The sequence below is a fragment of the Giraffa tippelskirchi genome, chromosome 3, assembly GCF_054371585.1.
Source record: "Giraffa tippelskirchi isolate mGirTip1 chromosome 3, T2T-mGirTip1v1.2.pri, whole genome shotgun sequence".
NCBI lineage: Eukaryota > Metazoa > Chordata > Mammalia > Artiodactyla > Giraffidae > Giraffa > Giraffa tippelskirchi.
In genome coordinates this window covers 86,798,369-86,813,040 of record NC_137277.1, presented here as the reverse complement: position 1 = coordinate 86,813,040, position 14,672 = coordinate 86,798,369, and the positions used below count along the sequence as shown (strand labels likewise).

The following is a 14,672-nucleotide window of genomic DNA, read 5'->3' as shown; positions in this document are numbered from 1 at the left end:
GCATGGAAACTACAACTCTGAATTGAAATTCATTTGTTAAGGAAAAATTTTAGGTGCAAGAAAGTATTGTGGTTTGTTTGGTTTGTTTTTCAGAGTCATCATCTTTTTAGAGATAGTATTTATGGATGCAGTGATAAGATGTCTGAGAATTGCTTCAAAATAATCCCCTGCAGCTGCAATATAAATGAAGCAAAATTAGCCACGATACTCGAAGATTAGTGATGGTAGATGGCAATTCATTATGCTATTTTCTTTAAATTCATATATGTTTGAAATTTTTCATAATAAAAAAGGCTACCCCAAAAATGAGATGATTCTATATGTACTACCATACCTGCATTGCCATACAATATTAAGTATATATGGCAAGTTGTATTAACATAAAGCAAGTCTCCTCCATTTACTATATAACCTTGAGCAGGTTGCTTAACCGTTTTGGGGCTCAGTTTTCTCATCTATAAAAGAGGAATATTAATGGCATCTACCTTATAGAGTTTTCCTGAGGATTACATACAGTGATTTGTATAAAAAGCTTAAAATAGTCTCTACAACATAACAGTTAACAAACAATAGTACAGTTCTAGAAGCCATGGCACTGGTTTCAGTGAGCCATGTTTCAGAAATTTCAGCAGTGCTAAGTAAAAGAGAGCTGGACAGAACAGGGAGATGATTTTTTACAAATCACAAACATAAAGAATTAATTATAAGTCTCTCTTTCAGGTCTGTGTCTTGGTATTCCTTGGTTGGACTACTATTACTTCTCTGGTTAAGACAGAGCAACAGAAGGTTTAAATGAAAACTCTGCACATTCCACAGTCTCCCAGTTTTTAATCATGGCTCTACCCCTTCTCAGGATCTACAGACTTAAAAGAGAAATTATCTTTTGTGGAGATATTTCTGAATATGGGGATTTGTGAAGATCTTCAGATGTATATCTCAAGAATGTAATTATTAATTAACTGATTACATGTACATAATCATAAATACTTATTAGCTTCCTTAGTCACTTTCTAGGTCCAGCCAACACAAGGGACTGAGATCCTTTTCAGGAAAGAAAAGTCCTCAGCTCAGAAGAAAAGGAAAGGGACAAAGAACTAAGTTTCACCAGGTTCTCTGAGTGCCAGGCACTATTAACACATTATCTTATCTTTGTAACATCCCTATATGCTAGATGCAGTTATCCTTTCTTAGATAAGAAGACAGACTCCCACAGAAACGTAAACACCTAAGGTCACTCAGCAAAAGGGATCAAAGAGGATTCAGATTCTGGTTAGACTACAAAGCCCATGTAAGGTTCTGGCTACATTCTGTTGCCTCCTGGATGAAAAGGAGTCAACCAAGGCCCAGATCAAGATATCCTAAGAATGCTACAGACAGGATGAAATTAAATTGGAAGAATCACAGTCTACTCAAGGTAGAGTAGAATATCCATGAGAAAGCACAGAAATATATGAGTAAGCTTACATTTCAATATGATCTATCTTTAAATACAATCTATTTAACATATAAACTGAATCATTCCACTCTCAAGGTGAAAGACCTCCAACAGGTTCCACAACATTTTTTAGAAAAGAATCCAAACTCTTCTTCATGGCCTATAAACAAGGTCCTGCTTGGTGTGGTTCCTTCAGCCTCATCTCTTACTGGCCATTCACCCCCTCACTCACTGAGGTTTCAGGAGCACTGGCCTCATTTTTGTTTGTTGAACATACCAAATCCTATCCACATCCAGGCCTTTGCACATGTGGAATTCTCTCTACTTACCTTTCAGTTCTCAGCCCTGATATCACTTCCTTAGGGGCCTTCACTGGCCACCACCTTGAAAAACGATCACCTTTTCCATCATTCTACTCATTGGAATTGTCACAATCCTATGGTTGATATTTGTTTTTTAATGTGTGGGCTTTATTATTGTCTGTCTCGCCCCTACCTAGAATGTGAGGTCATACCTTCATTAAACTCCTCTGTCGTACCTACAAACCTCGCATAGTGCCTAGCCTATTAGGCAATTAAAAATGTATTGACTGGTAGTAGGACATAGATAGCATTTAATAACTCTGTTTTAATCTTATTTTTTCATCTGTCTAGTTGATTCAAGGACAAAGTCTTCACTATGTTGCTAGCATGCCCTTAATGCCTAATACTTTTTTTAAAATAAGAACTCTATATAGTTTATGGCAAATACTTTATAAAGTAAAGATAAAGGCTATCCTCTTCAATTACTATAGCCTGAAAAAATGGTGAAAATTCTTAATCAGGGTGGCTAAGAAAACTATAGATCCCTTTCTGTGTGTCTCTTACTGGTTTCTTCAACCCAGTTCATGCTGGGAAGTCTCTTTTAACTTCGTGTTCTGAATTACTAAGTTCTTACTTTTAAATTATGCACTTGCTCAAAATTTAACACATGTACATTGAGATTTTGTTTTTACTTCTCCTGAATTCTTACCTCAACCAAGTTAACATTATCTATCCTTCCGTATATACACCTGTCTTTCCTCATTTATAAAGAAAAAAGAAAGTGTTAGTCGCTCAGTTGCATCCCACTCTTTGTGACCCCATGGAGTATAGCATGACAGGTTCCTCTGTCCATGGAATTCTCCACGCAAGAATACTGGAGTGGGTAACCATTCTCTTCTCCAGGGGATCTTCCTGATTGAACCTGGGTCTTCTGACTGCAGGCAGATTCTTTACCATCTGAGCCACCAGGAGTCCCAAGAATACTGGAGTGGGTAGCTATTCCCTCCTCCAGGAGATCTTCCTGATCCAGGGATCAAACCTGGGTCTCCCACACTGCAGGCAGACTCATTTACAGTACATTTAAAATCCCTCTAAATCAGCTGGAGTAAGGCTAACTCATTCTTTTAGTATCTGCTTAATTTTCCACAGTTGTTATTTCATAATTTTTCTACCACTGCCCTTTAATAGCATTTATTTTGTGCCCCTCAACTTTTTCTTGTTTTTGAGGAACGACTGAGTGTTGCCACTAACAACCTTGTACATATATATTCTTATGAGTATTTTTATTTCTCTGGGATAAATATCCCCAAAATAGGATTGTTTCTTTAAATGGTATCTTTTTATTTTAAACCATTGCCAATTGCTTTGCAAAGAGTCTTTGTTTCCACAAATGCACTATGAGAGCACCTTTTTTCTCCACATTTGGCCTCAGTAGATGCTATCATCTTTCAATACATGATTCTCTTATTATAACTGTAATATTGTGATACACTTCCTACACTTTGGAAAACATAGCCCTAACTCATATTTCAACAAAATAGAAGAGTCTCCTGCTAAAAGTGAATTCCCTTTTCAGCTGCAGGTTTTTGCCAAAAGTAAACAAATACATAATATGTAAAAAAATATTTATTGAATAAAGGACATTTCTTCCAATTAAAAATTTATGTTGTCATAAAAACCCTAAAGAAGAATCACTGTTGGCTTTACATTAGCAGCAGCATCTTCTACTTACTTGCTAATGTAAAATAAATAAGACAGAAAAAATGGATTTTCATAATTTGATATGGGATACGATCTTCTAGTTACACTGGTGATGAGAAAAAAGGATAAAACTAGTATTTGATTTCTACATTGCCACACATTTTGGGTCTAGCATATATTATGCTACAGTCTCCACATATATTGCTTTTATCATGGGATACATTGGTAAACGATCAACAGAAAATCTATCAACTTAAAAAGAAAAAAAAGAGATCTTCAAAAATCATTCACTTAAAACATTTTTTTGTTTTTGTTTTTGGGCAGCACTCTATGGCCTGCAGGATCTTAACTCCCTCAACAGGGCCACAGCAGTGAAAGAGCCAAGTCCTAATCACTGCACCACCAGGGAAGTCCCTTAAAACAGCTTTTTGATAAACCTACTTTGCCACAAAACACAGACCAAACCAGATTAACTCTTCATTTTTAAATCTGCCAGGTTTATAACAAACAGCCTATGACATTCCTGTTGTCCTTACCTCACCTCCCTCTTCACTGCTTCCATTGTCTCCTTTTGCTACTATATACCTCTGATGTAGCAGATTTGGGTCAATGATAGTGTGTGGCTGAGAGAAGTAAAAGAAGACATAAATCCAGAATTGACAGTTTCAAGGGTACTAACAGTAAAATGGAGAAGGCAATGGCAACCCACCCCGGTACTCTTGCCTGGAAAATCCCATGGACATGGATGGCGGAGCCTGGTGGGCTGCAGTCCCTGGGGTCGCGAAGAGTCGGAAGCGACTGGGCAACTTCACTTTCACTTTTCACTTTAATGCATTGGAGAAGGAAATGGCAACCCACTCCAGTATTCCTGCCTGGAGAATCGCAGGGACAGAGGAGCCTGGTGGGCTGCCGTCTACGGGGTCGCACAGAGTCGGACACGACTGACGCGACTTAGCAGCAGCAGCAACGGTAAAATATTAGCTTGACAGCTGGTTGTAAAATTACAGCAGTCTAAGACATAAGAATTCATTTGCTGTGCTCCAATTTTATGAACTTGGGGGGGGCAGGAAAAAGAATCCTAGTGAATACTATTGTTCTTTTTTTTAATTAATAGAAAATATAGCTCATCAAAATTTGAGAAATGATGAACATAAAAAAAAACCTATTTCTCTATACTCAGAATCAAAATGCTCACTTATCAACTTGCACATAAATGGGCTTGCACATAAAATGGAGTGTCATTAAACACAGGTATAACATCACTTTCAAACAGGAGTATTTTGCTGTTTACAAAACAAATGACTGTGAGCCACACCAGCTAGTTGTGAATTTAGACAGTCAATGCCATAGATCTAAATTTTCCAGAATTTTTCAATTGCATTCTAAAATTCAAAATTATATCTTCTCTGTACTCTTTAAGTAGCTCAAATGACCCTGAATTCAAGCGACCCCTCAAATCCTACCAAAACAAAATTTTATTAATAACAGAATAATCTAGATTTTACTCTTTGACTAGACCCTTTTCTGTGACACTCTAAACTCCCATGAGGCCATTCTCCCTCCTTCACTGCCACTCCTCCTCCTTCCATTTCAGTTGATAATATCACTTATAAATCAGTCCTTTATTCCCTGTCTTGTTTATTTTATAATTAATCCTCCTAATCCAAGGTTTCATCTACCACCTATACAAAACTTGTATCTGACTTCAACTTATTGGGACACATTTATTTAGCAACCAAACTTTAACAATCCCCTCACCCAACTCCTAAAATAGATGCCTTATAAATTAACATCTATCATAAAAATGCTAGATTCACTCCTCTCTCCTTTACTTTCATATTTAATACCACAGTCAATTGATTTCAGCCCTTCCAAAGTTCCTGGTATCATCCTTCCATTCCATTTCCCCAGCCATCAGCCACTCCAGGTCATTATCTCCCACATGAATTATTTCAATGGCCTCTTAACAGATCTCTCTACCTACTTTCAACCTCTCCACACTTTATCCAACATACACAAGGAGCTGCCAGAATTTACCCACTTCATTTTGCCCACTGAGAAACCCAGAGGGCCCTCCTACAGTTTCAAATCCAAAGTCCTTGGCCAAATGTTCTAGATAGTCACAGTGGAAAGGTATTTTATTTCATCACCTAAGTAATCAGGTTTTTTTTCTTTAATTTCTTAACAAACACAGCTACGGTTAGACTTTTACATGTCTCTAGCTTTCAAAAGTCATTACAGTTCAAGAACCACAAGTGGTATCATGTAAGGGTTAAGAATATGGATTCTAGAGTTTTGATTAGAATCCATTCTCTACCATTTATGAGCTAAGTGACATTAACCAACTCATTTAACTTCATCTATTTAACAGGAGGGGTTTCCCAGGTGGCTCAGTGGCAAACAATCTGTCTGCTAACGCAGGAGAATCAAGAGATACAGGTTTGATCCCTGGGTTGGGAAAACCCCCTGCAGAAGGAAATGGCAACCCACCCCAGTATTCCTGCCTAGAAAAATCTCATGGACAGAGGAGCCTGGTGGGCTACAGTCAATGGGGTCATAGAGTCAGACACAACTTAGCGACTGAGCATGATTTAACAGGGACAATAATGCTATCTCCTAAGGTCGTTAAAGAATCCGCCTGCAATGCAGGAGACCCAGGTTCAACCCCTGGATTAGGAAGATCCCCTGGAGAAGGAAATGGCAACCCACTGCAGTATTCTTGCCTGGAGAATCCAATGGACAAAGGAGCCTGGTGGGCTACAGTCCATGGGGTCGCAGAGTCAGACACGACTTGAGTGACTAAGCATGCAGGAAGGTTGTTATGAAAATTAATAAAACATCCTTACCTGAAATATTGTAAATTAACTATACATCAGTTTAAAAAGAAAAAAAATTAATATCATACGCTGAAAGATTAGGCCAATGCCCAGCATACTTCAGAATGATCAGTAAATGATAGCCATTGTCATTATTATTACATGACCACAAGGATCTAGACAAATCAATTTGACTATCGTACCAAAGGCTATATATTTGCCTTCATTGTTCTTGACTCCCTCAACCACAAGTTGTGGGACATGGGACAGGTCTCAAGGAGGGGCTAGTCATGTTTACCTGTCCATTCAAGTCTTGGCTCAATTCTCCCCTTTAATTATTCAACATGTTAGTGTCTACTATTAAACTAAATACAAGTACATACATGACAAACAGTAAATAATTCCCAGTGAATATTTTGATAAATATGTTAAGTTGCTAAAGAATGCATACTTAGTATGTATTTTTGCCTGCTACTGTTTCTAAAATATTAAAAAACCATATGCATCTAAACCAAAACTGTTTCTAAATAATGCCCTAGAGTTTCAAGTAACTATAGTTTGAAGTATTTAAGATATAAATTTAAAACCTATGTTACTTGCTAGTAGCCCTCAAACTGACTCAACTAACTATATTCTATATCAAGCTGTTTCAGTTACCAGAAGGTAGTATCTACGTTCTGACTCTTATCAATAACTCTTGGGTCAATGCTTTACCATTAGTGCTAAACATGTAGTTAATGAATTCCACAAATTTTCAGTATGAAAAGTAAGGGCATCATCAAAATAATGTTAAAAAGATAAAATTTGAAAGTTTTCAAAAAGCTAGGCATAGTCCCAGCCCTCTCCTCTCCAAAATCAAATCCATACAGAATCACAGATTTTTTTCCACAAGATTTTGAAAGCTGAAAGGACTTCAATTCCCATTTCCTTATAGCCCATTGAGTACTACTACTGTGAGAAGATGAAGCCCAGGAAGGCCAGATAATTAGCTCACAGGTAAAACCACAAGATAGGGGCAGGACTGGCAATTGAACCCAGTGTTGCCAACACCTGGTCAATGCTCTGTTCATTAGTTCATGAAGCATTTCCACTGATTTTTCCTATGCCTACTTTATTTAGAAAACAAAATTAACTATATCACATGAATTCCTCATGAAACAATTGAGTACATGGCATGGTTAACACTGACATATTTTTGGTTATTTTCAAGAACACTTGTGAGAAATCAAGGTTTCAAACCACAAACAGAGCATTTCTATTACTTTTGTTCTGGAAATGATGCTTCCCTTTACCAGAGTTTATAAAATTTAAGATTCTCATTTTCACTAATTGGTCATCTATGCAGCCTCCTCCCCAACAATAGCTTAAGCAATCCACATTTCTCAGATAAAAATGTCATCTGCACCAGGCTGATGTGCATGTTAGAATCTGTTCCTAATATAGAATCATAGACTTTTGGAGCTGGAAGGAACCTTGGAAGATCACCTCTCATTTTACAGAGGAAACCAACACTCAGCAGGGACCTGCCCAAGGTCAAAGTTTCTATACAAGAACGGGTCCAGAATAGACCCGTTCTCAAAAATTCTCAAAAGAAGAATTCAGAGAAAAACACAGTTATTTGGTAGGACACCTAAGCTTGTCTCCCTTTATATGTACTTAAGCACAATTTCCTGCATGCACAACTTCTAAAATTAAGAAATGAAAGCAAAACAAAGAACTATGCCAATTTTTTAAAAGTCTACAGCCAAGTCACTGATCATAAAAACTTAGCAGAAGGTGGATTCTTGCAAGAATCACAGATAGTAACATTTTGTAACACAACCCCCAAAGCCCATGGATATAATTAAAATAAACAGAGGAAGAAAAGACACACACAAATTAAGAATAACTATAATATTCTTATCTCTGTAATAAATTGCACAGAGGGTTGCTTAGAAGCAGGAAAACTTTATAAACATAATTTTCAAAGAACAAAGAATTTTAATCATACCTATCAATTGCACAAGTGTGTCAATATGTTTTGAAATTTTATTTTGGTCACAATGCTTAAGGGAAGCTGAAAGTTTTCTCCTTAGTGATTTTTTTTATGTCTTAAGTCATTTAAAAAAAACAATAATTTGAGGGAAATCTTTTTATCAAATCTTAATAAAATAAGAGTTATAATCTATATTATTTATTCTCATGTTCTGAAGAATACATGAAAATACTGATAAAACATTCCTGAAAGCTAAGGCCTGAAAAGTACTAGACTTACACCTTCCCACCACCCCTGCCCTACCAAGAAGAAGCACAGCACATAAGCCATTACCTGTAGGAATATGTTTCTTAACTCCTGAGGATCACCTCGCTTAGTTGTCTGTAAGGAAAAAAAAAAAAAGCCAGTTAATGCTTCACTAGAGATCACATAATCTCTGCAGATTAGAGTTCACAGATGCTAACAATCAATGCTCTTATCTTTTACAAGTGCATTTAGTTGAAAACAAATTAAAAGCACTAATACTGATAACAACTGTCAAATTGGAGTTGTGTGATCACACGGTGGAAAGACAGGTGTGAAGAGCCTAAGAAACAGCAAATCTATCAGATAGATTTCCCCTGGGCTGGAAAGGAAAGGCCATGAGGATCAAGCCCTTACTTTACTCCACATCCACTAGTGACACAGTGAGCATCCACCCACCTTCAAACCAAGAGTCCAGTAAGAGTAGAAACAACAGCAAAGTTGAAACACCCAAATTAATCACACGGCCTACTGGCCTTTCTTCCCGTGGAAAGCAATGCAGAATATAATTATCTCCATGCCTATTTCTTTCTCCACCCAACCTAAAATAATGAAAGCTGCTACAACGTTTCTAAATACTTTAGACATCCTGCCACCTGCAGCTCAAATGCCAACCACTGCCCCTGGCTCCAGAGGCCCCCAAACACTCAATTACTCACCCCCTCCCCCACCACAATACACGGATGTCTTGGGTATCCCCGGCTATCCATGCCACTTCCTCCCACTCCTTTTCTGATGCCCTCCAACTGCTGGCTCACAATCCCATGTACCTAGGGCAGGATACTCCTCCTCCTTCACCGATCAGTGGTCCTTACAAGCCCCTCCAACTCACAATCCCTCCTCCTTCCCCTCCCCCCGCCGGGCATCCTCTTCCTCCGGTCCAAGCCCCGCACAGTTCTCCCTGGAGCCCCAGGACACGCCATCTAACAATCAGGCCAAAAAGTCAATGGGAAGAGGTGAGGGACTGCAGGCAGGGTCCCCGGAATGTCTCTTATGAAATAAAGGCAGCAGCAGAGAGTTAGAGTCACCTTGACCGCCATGCTGTGCTCGGAAGCCGGGGACGAGCGAGTGAGCGAGCAGGGCCGAGCTGTCAGGGCGCGCGCGCGCCGCCTCCCCGGCCGCGCCCGCCCTCCCGCTCGCCGGCGCCGCGCGCGTCCCTATGCAAATGAGCCCGGGGCGGGCGGGGCGGCTTGAAGGGCCGCGTCCGGGCCAGAAGCGGCTGGTCCGCGGCGCGGAGTAGGAGGGCCGGCCTCCCACCGGGATGACCTCGGTGCCAAGCCGTGGGATTCCGACGCGCCGTGTGGTTGCCAGCAGCTGAGTAGCTGCCAGGAAAGCCCCAGGTCTCTTAAGGCCTCTTGGAGGGTGTGGCTTTGCGCGCCGACTTCAGCCAAAGTTGTTTTCCCTTGAGACTTACAGGAACACTTGAGGCCTGGATTGAGCAGGATTTCGAAGGATCAAAGAACGTGTCTCAATAATAATAATAACAACAATAATAATTGAATCGTTGACGAGAGGGAAATACTGACAATAAAACAGACCGGGACTCATTCATTCTGGGGCAAACCTAGGTAAACGTAACTTGAGAAATATGCCTTTAAATTGGCATGGGATGAATACACTTAATATACGAGTGCCTCCTGTACTGTTATAAAGCTTTATTAGTAGCCTCCACCTTCCTAATCACCCAGATCCCTTTCTGGTTGAGGTGGGACACAAATGTTCAGGGGAAAAAAAATCTATCTGCCAGGGCTGGCACTGAATCTTGGCCCAACTTCCCTCTACAAAAGCATTTCCAGCCCCATTCAAAAATAAGTAGCTCTACTTTGAACCAAAATAATGTCTCTCAAACTGCGTCTTGCCATTACCACTATATTGAGCTGAATATTGAGTCACTCAACAACTGTTTGCTAGGCATCTATTATATGACAGACACAGTCCTGCTTATAAAGAATACAAAGATTAATAACATACAGTCCCTACTTCTAGTTTACAGATGGTTAGTGCATGCCACAATCCCAGCTCTGTGTATTTTGTTTGTGTCTTTAAAGGAAGCATGAAAGTGAAGTGTTAGTCGCTCAGTCTTCTCCAACTCTTTGCAATGCCATGGACTGTAGCCCACCAGGCTCCTCTGTTCATAGAGTTCTCCAGACAAGAATATGGGTGTAGGTAGTCATTCCCGTTCGTTAGGGAATCTCCCAACCCAGGGATCGAACCCAGGTCTACTGCACTGCAGGCAGATTCTTTACCATCTGAGCCACTAGAGAAGCCCAAAGAAAGTATGTTCCCTATTTAAAAAAAAAGTCTAACACTCCAAGCTTTATCTTATCTCATTTAGTGCAATAATCCCTCCTCCACCCTCTTTCATGTTGCCAGTGTTGAATCTCACAAGAGGTTTCCCTTTTCTAAAGTCTCACTAATGGTTTTATTTCTGTTAATTATCCAAGTTAATGGGCTTTCCAGGGGGCACTAGTGGTGAAGAATCTGCCTGCCAAAGCAGGATTCCTAGGTGAGGAAGATCCTCTGAAGGAGGAAATGGCAACCCTCTCCAGGAAAGTTTCCTTGCCTGGAAAATTCCATGGACAGAGAAGCCTGGAAAGCTACAGTCCATCAGGCTGCAAAGAGTCAGACATGACTGAGCACCCCGCACACACACCCAAAGAAATGAGAAAAGTGCTGCAGCAGATGGAAATTGTGGATAAGGAATATATTACAAATACTCCTGAAGTGAGCTTTTCTTCTGCAGTAGATTTAACTGTCTGCCACCATCACATCTCTTTCTTCAGTCTGTTCAAACTTCTTTTAAGAATGTAATTGGATATACACACTAAGTCACTTCAATCGTGTCCTACTCTTTGTGACCTTATGGACCAAGATTTACAAATTTATAATTTGTTTTACTAGCACCTTATGTCCCTGACACTCTGTTGTCTTATTTTATGAAGTTTCTCTAAGTAGGAATCTCAAGATGTTTATTGTATGTTACTTTTCAAGGGAAGGATGTCTGTTTGTAGCCCAAAGTCCCTCAGTTTGAATAAAAGTACTTAAGGGAAAGGAAGGTATTTATTTAAATGAAGGGATTATTTGCTAATGGAACATATTGTTGTTTGCCAAATCCATACTGTTGGAGTGAAATTTAGGGTCAGACTGGCCACTTGGAGAGAGGAAGACAACACTACATTTAGACAGAACTCACCACAATAATTCATAGGAATAAACACCAGGCCATAATAACAATTTTCCTGGATAAAAAATAGATGATTTTTAAGCAAGTTTAAGAGTTTCACTGGTGCCAATCTAGTTGCAATGGAGATGATATTAACAACTTAAAACTAAGGCTGCCAGCTACCGTAAATAATAAGAAGTTAGAAAAACTCAGCTACCCTAAATAAAGGTGAATTTTGCTGGATTTTTCATCTATCCAAATACAACAAACAATAAAGTAAATAAAGGTATTAAAAGTAGGTACTATGGGATGAACTAAGTATTGAAAGGAATACAAAAACATATGAATTGGAGCTTCTGCCCTCAAAAACTTTGCAATCTGTCATTCTATTATGATGACTGGCTAACAGTATTATTAGATATTAAAACTTATTTTTTCCTCAATTGTAGATGATCAGGGTTGAGGGAAAATTTATGAGTTAATGGGATAGCAAAAGACAAACCTGTCAAATAAGATTCACAGTATATTTGGGAAAAGGAGGTAGGAATAATTCAAAACTTTTTACAATTTTTAAAAATAAAAATATAACTCTTTCTTTAGATTGCAAAATGATATTTATAAACAAGAAGTAATTTTAAAACTGTGGCTGCTGCTGCTGCTAAGTCGCTTCAGTCGTGTCCGACTCTTAGTGACCCCATAGACGGCAGCCCACCAGGTTCCCCTGTCCCTGGGATTCTCCAGGCAAGAATACTGGAGTAGGTTGCCATTTCCTTCTCCAGTGCACGAAAGTGAAAAGTGAAAGTGAAGTCGCTCAGTCGTGTCTGACTCTCAGTGACCCCATGGACTGCAGCCTACCAGGCTCCTCCGTCCATGGGATTTTCCAGGCAAGAGTACTGGAGTGGGTTGCCAGTGCCTTCTCCGAAAACTGTGGCACAACAACTGTAAGTTGAAAACTTGAAGATTGAGTTGAAAAGAATAACATTGCAGTAAGCAAAATTGGAAGTTAAAGGCTAAGAAACTAGCTGCAAAAGTACTGTCATCAATAGTCACTTTTTAGTGTTGGTTTCATAAAATATTTAATATGTAGCTTGACTGAGCTGGGAATTTAAATCTGCCTGTGAAGTCCTTGCCCCAAAAATATTACCCCCAGATGCAAAAGCAAAGTATGTGCTTACTAGACCAATCCGCAGAAATATGTCTCCAACTCCCAGGCAGCTTACACTGTATTAACTTTGTGGGTGAAACTTAGAATTATGCTATTGCCTGCTGCTGCTGCTGCTAAGTTGCTTCAGTCGTGTCCAACTCCTAGCGACCCCATGGACTGCAGCCCACCAGGCTCCTCTGTCCATGGGATTTTCCAGGCAAGAGTACTGGAGTGGGGTGCCATTGCCTTCTTCGATGCTAATGCCTAGTGCCCTAATAAACCAAAATTAAAACAAGAGGCAATTTCCAATGAGCTTGTTCTGCCACAACTCTTGGCCCTCCTTTTATCTTTAATAACATATTCTTTCGGTTTATTTTCTAGCTTCCTCTCATTATTTTGAGAGGTGAGAGATCCTGCACAGGCCATCAGTATGTGTGTGCTCAGCTGTGTCTGACTCTTTGTGACGCCACGGACTGTAGCCTGCCAGGCTCTTCTGTCCATGGGATTCTTCAGGCAAGAATACTGGAGTGGGTTGCCATTTCCTGCTTCAGGGGATCTTCCGGACCCAGGGATCCAACCCACATTTCCTGCATTGACAGGCGGATTCTTTACCACTAGCGCCAGCTGGGAAGCCCTACTGACAGGAATACATTTTGTTCCTGTTTCCATATCCCACACAGGTATGATAGATTTCATCTTTCAAGAAGTAAATCGACAAACACTAGTAGAGCATTAGGATGTCAGTGACTAATTAAACCAGGAGTGGGGCTCCTCCTAGACTAAAGGTACTTATGTCATCACTGACACTATGATGAGGAAGAAGCTGGACTGTATCCCTCCCCCACATCAAGATGCTCACTTAGAATATTTAGAATAGGGGCTTTCCTGGTGGACCAGTGATTAAGAATCCCGCAAAGGACATAGTTCGATCCCTGGTCTGAGACATTCCCACATGCTGCAGAGCAAGTCAGCATGTGTGTCACAACTGCTGAGCACATGCTCCAGAGCCCGTGAACCACAACTACTGAGCCCATGAGCTGCAACTACTGAAGCCCGTTCACCTATAGCTTGTGCTCCACAAGGGAGAAGCCCCCTGAAATGAGAACCCCATGCATCGCAACAGAATATCCCCCACTCACAGCAACTAGAGAAAGTCTAAGGACAGCAACAAAGACCCACCACAACCAAAAAGTAAAGTAAGTAAGTAAATCTTTTTTTTAAATAAATAGCATAATGAAATAAATGACACAGACACAAAGGAATTTGAACATCTGGAAATTTTAAGGGTATATATTGATTTTGGTCTATACTTAAAATTACAAAGTAGTTCTTTATATTTTATTGAAATATTCCAAAACCTACAAATTTTATAAGTTGTGCTTTTAACTTTTTCCTTGCTAAGAGTCTATATGGGGAAATGGCAGAGGGTAGACAGGTGAGAAGTGTAAAGAGTTAAGTGTCCAAGTATGAGCAAATTACGTTCCAACTGGAAGGCTGACCTGGAAATCAATAAATCAGAAATGATTATTTCAACCCATGCCACTCACAGTTAGATACTAGATAAATGACACATTTCAGGACTTCTCTATACTGTACAAGTATTATATTCCCTGTAGAAACATTTGCTCTAATTGAAATAAAATTCTCATTTTGGTGGAGAGGGAAGAGTGGCATATCAGAATCAGATGAAATAGCTATACTCTTGCAATTGCATCTGCCTAAGCTGCTCTTCCTCACAGTCTGACTCTAAGTCCTATAAATTTGCAGTGGGAATAACAGCGATCTTAGTTTGGGACCAGTCTTCTTTATTCCCTTATGGAAGCAGTAACAGTC

The 14,672-nt window shown here is 39.7% G+C and overlaps 1 protein-coding gene across 4 annotated transcripts in view; it reads right to left on the bottom strand.

Annotated features, from left to right (window-relative positions):
- The window catches only part of SLC25A12 (solute carrier family 25 member 12), a 100,255-nt gene extending 90,657 nt beyond the window's left edge, over positions 1-9,598 (bottom strand). For 2 of the 4 annotated variants that reach the window (XM_081577797.1, XM_081577795.1), the window contains exons 1-2: positions 9,303-9,598; positions 8,563-8,610 (exon numbers count right to left, since the gene is read on the bottom strand). Coding sequence is in view for 1 of the 4 variants with exons in the window: in XM_081577793.1 (XP_081433919.1) it covers positions 8,563-8,610; positions 9,561-9,572 (60 nt within the window). In the remaining 3 variants the exon portion in view is untranslated. The remainder of the gene's footprint in view (positions 1-8,562; positions 8,611-9,302) is intronic. The other 2 variants (XM_081577796.1, XM_081577793.1) reach the window with 1 other exon arrangement.
- Positions 9,599-14,672: the final 5,074 nt, after the last annotated feature.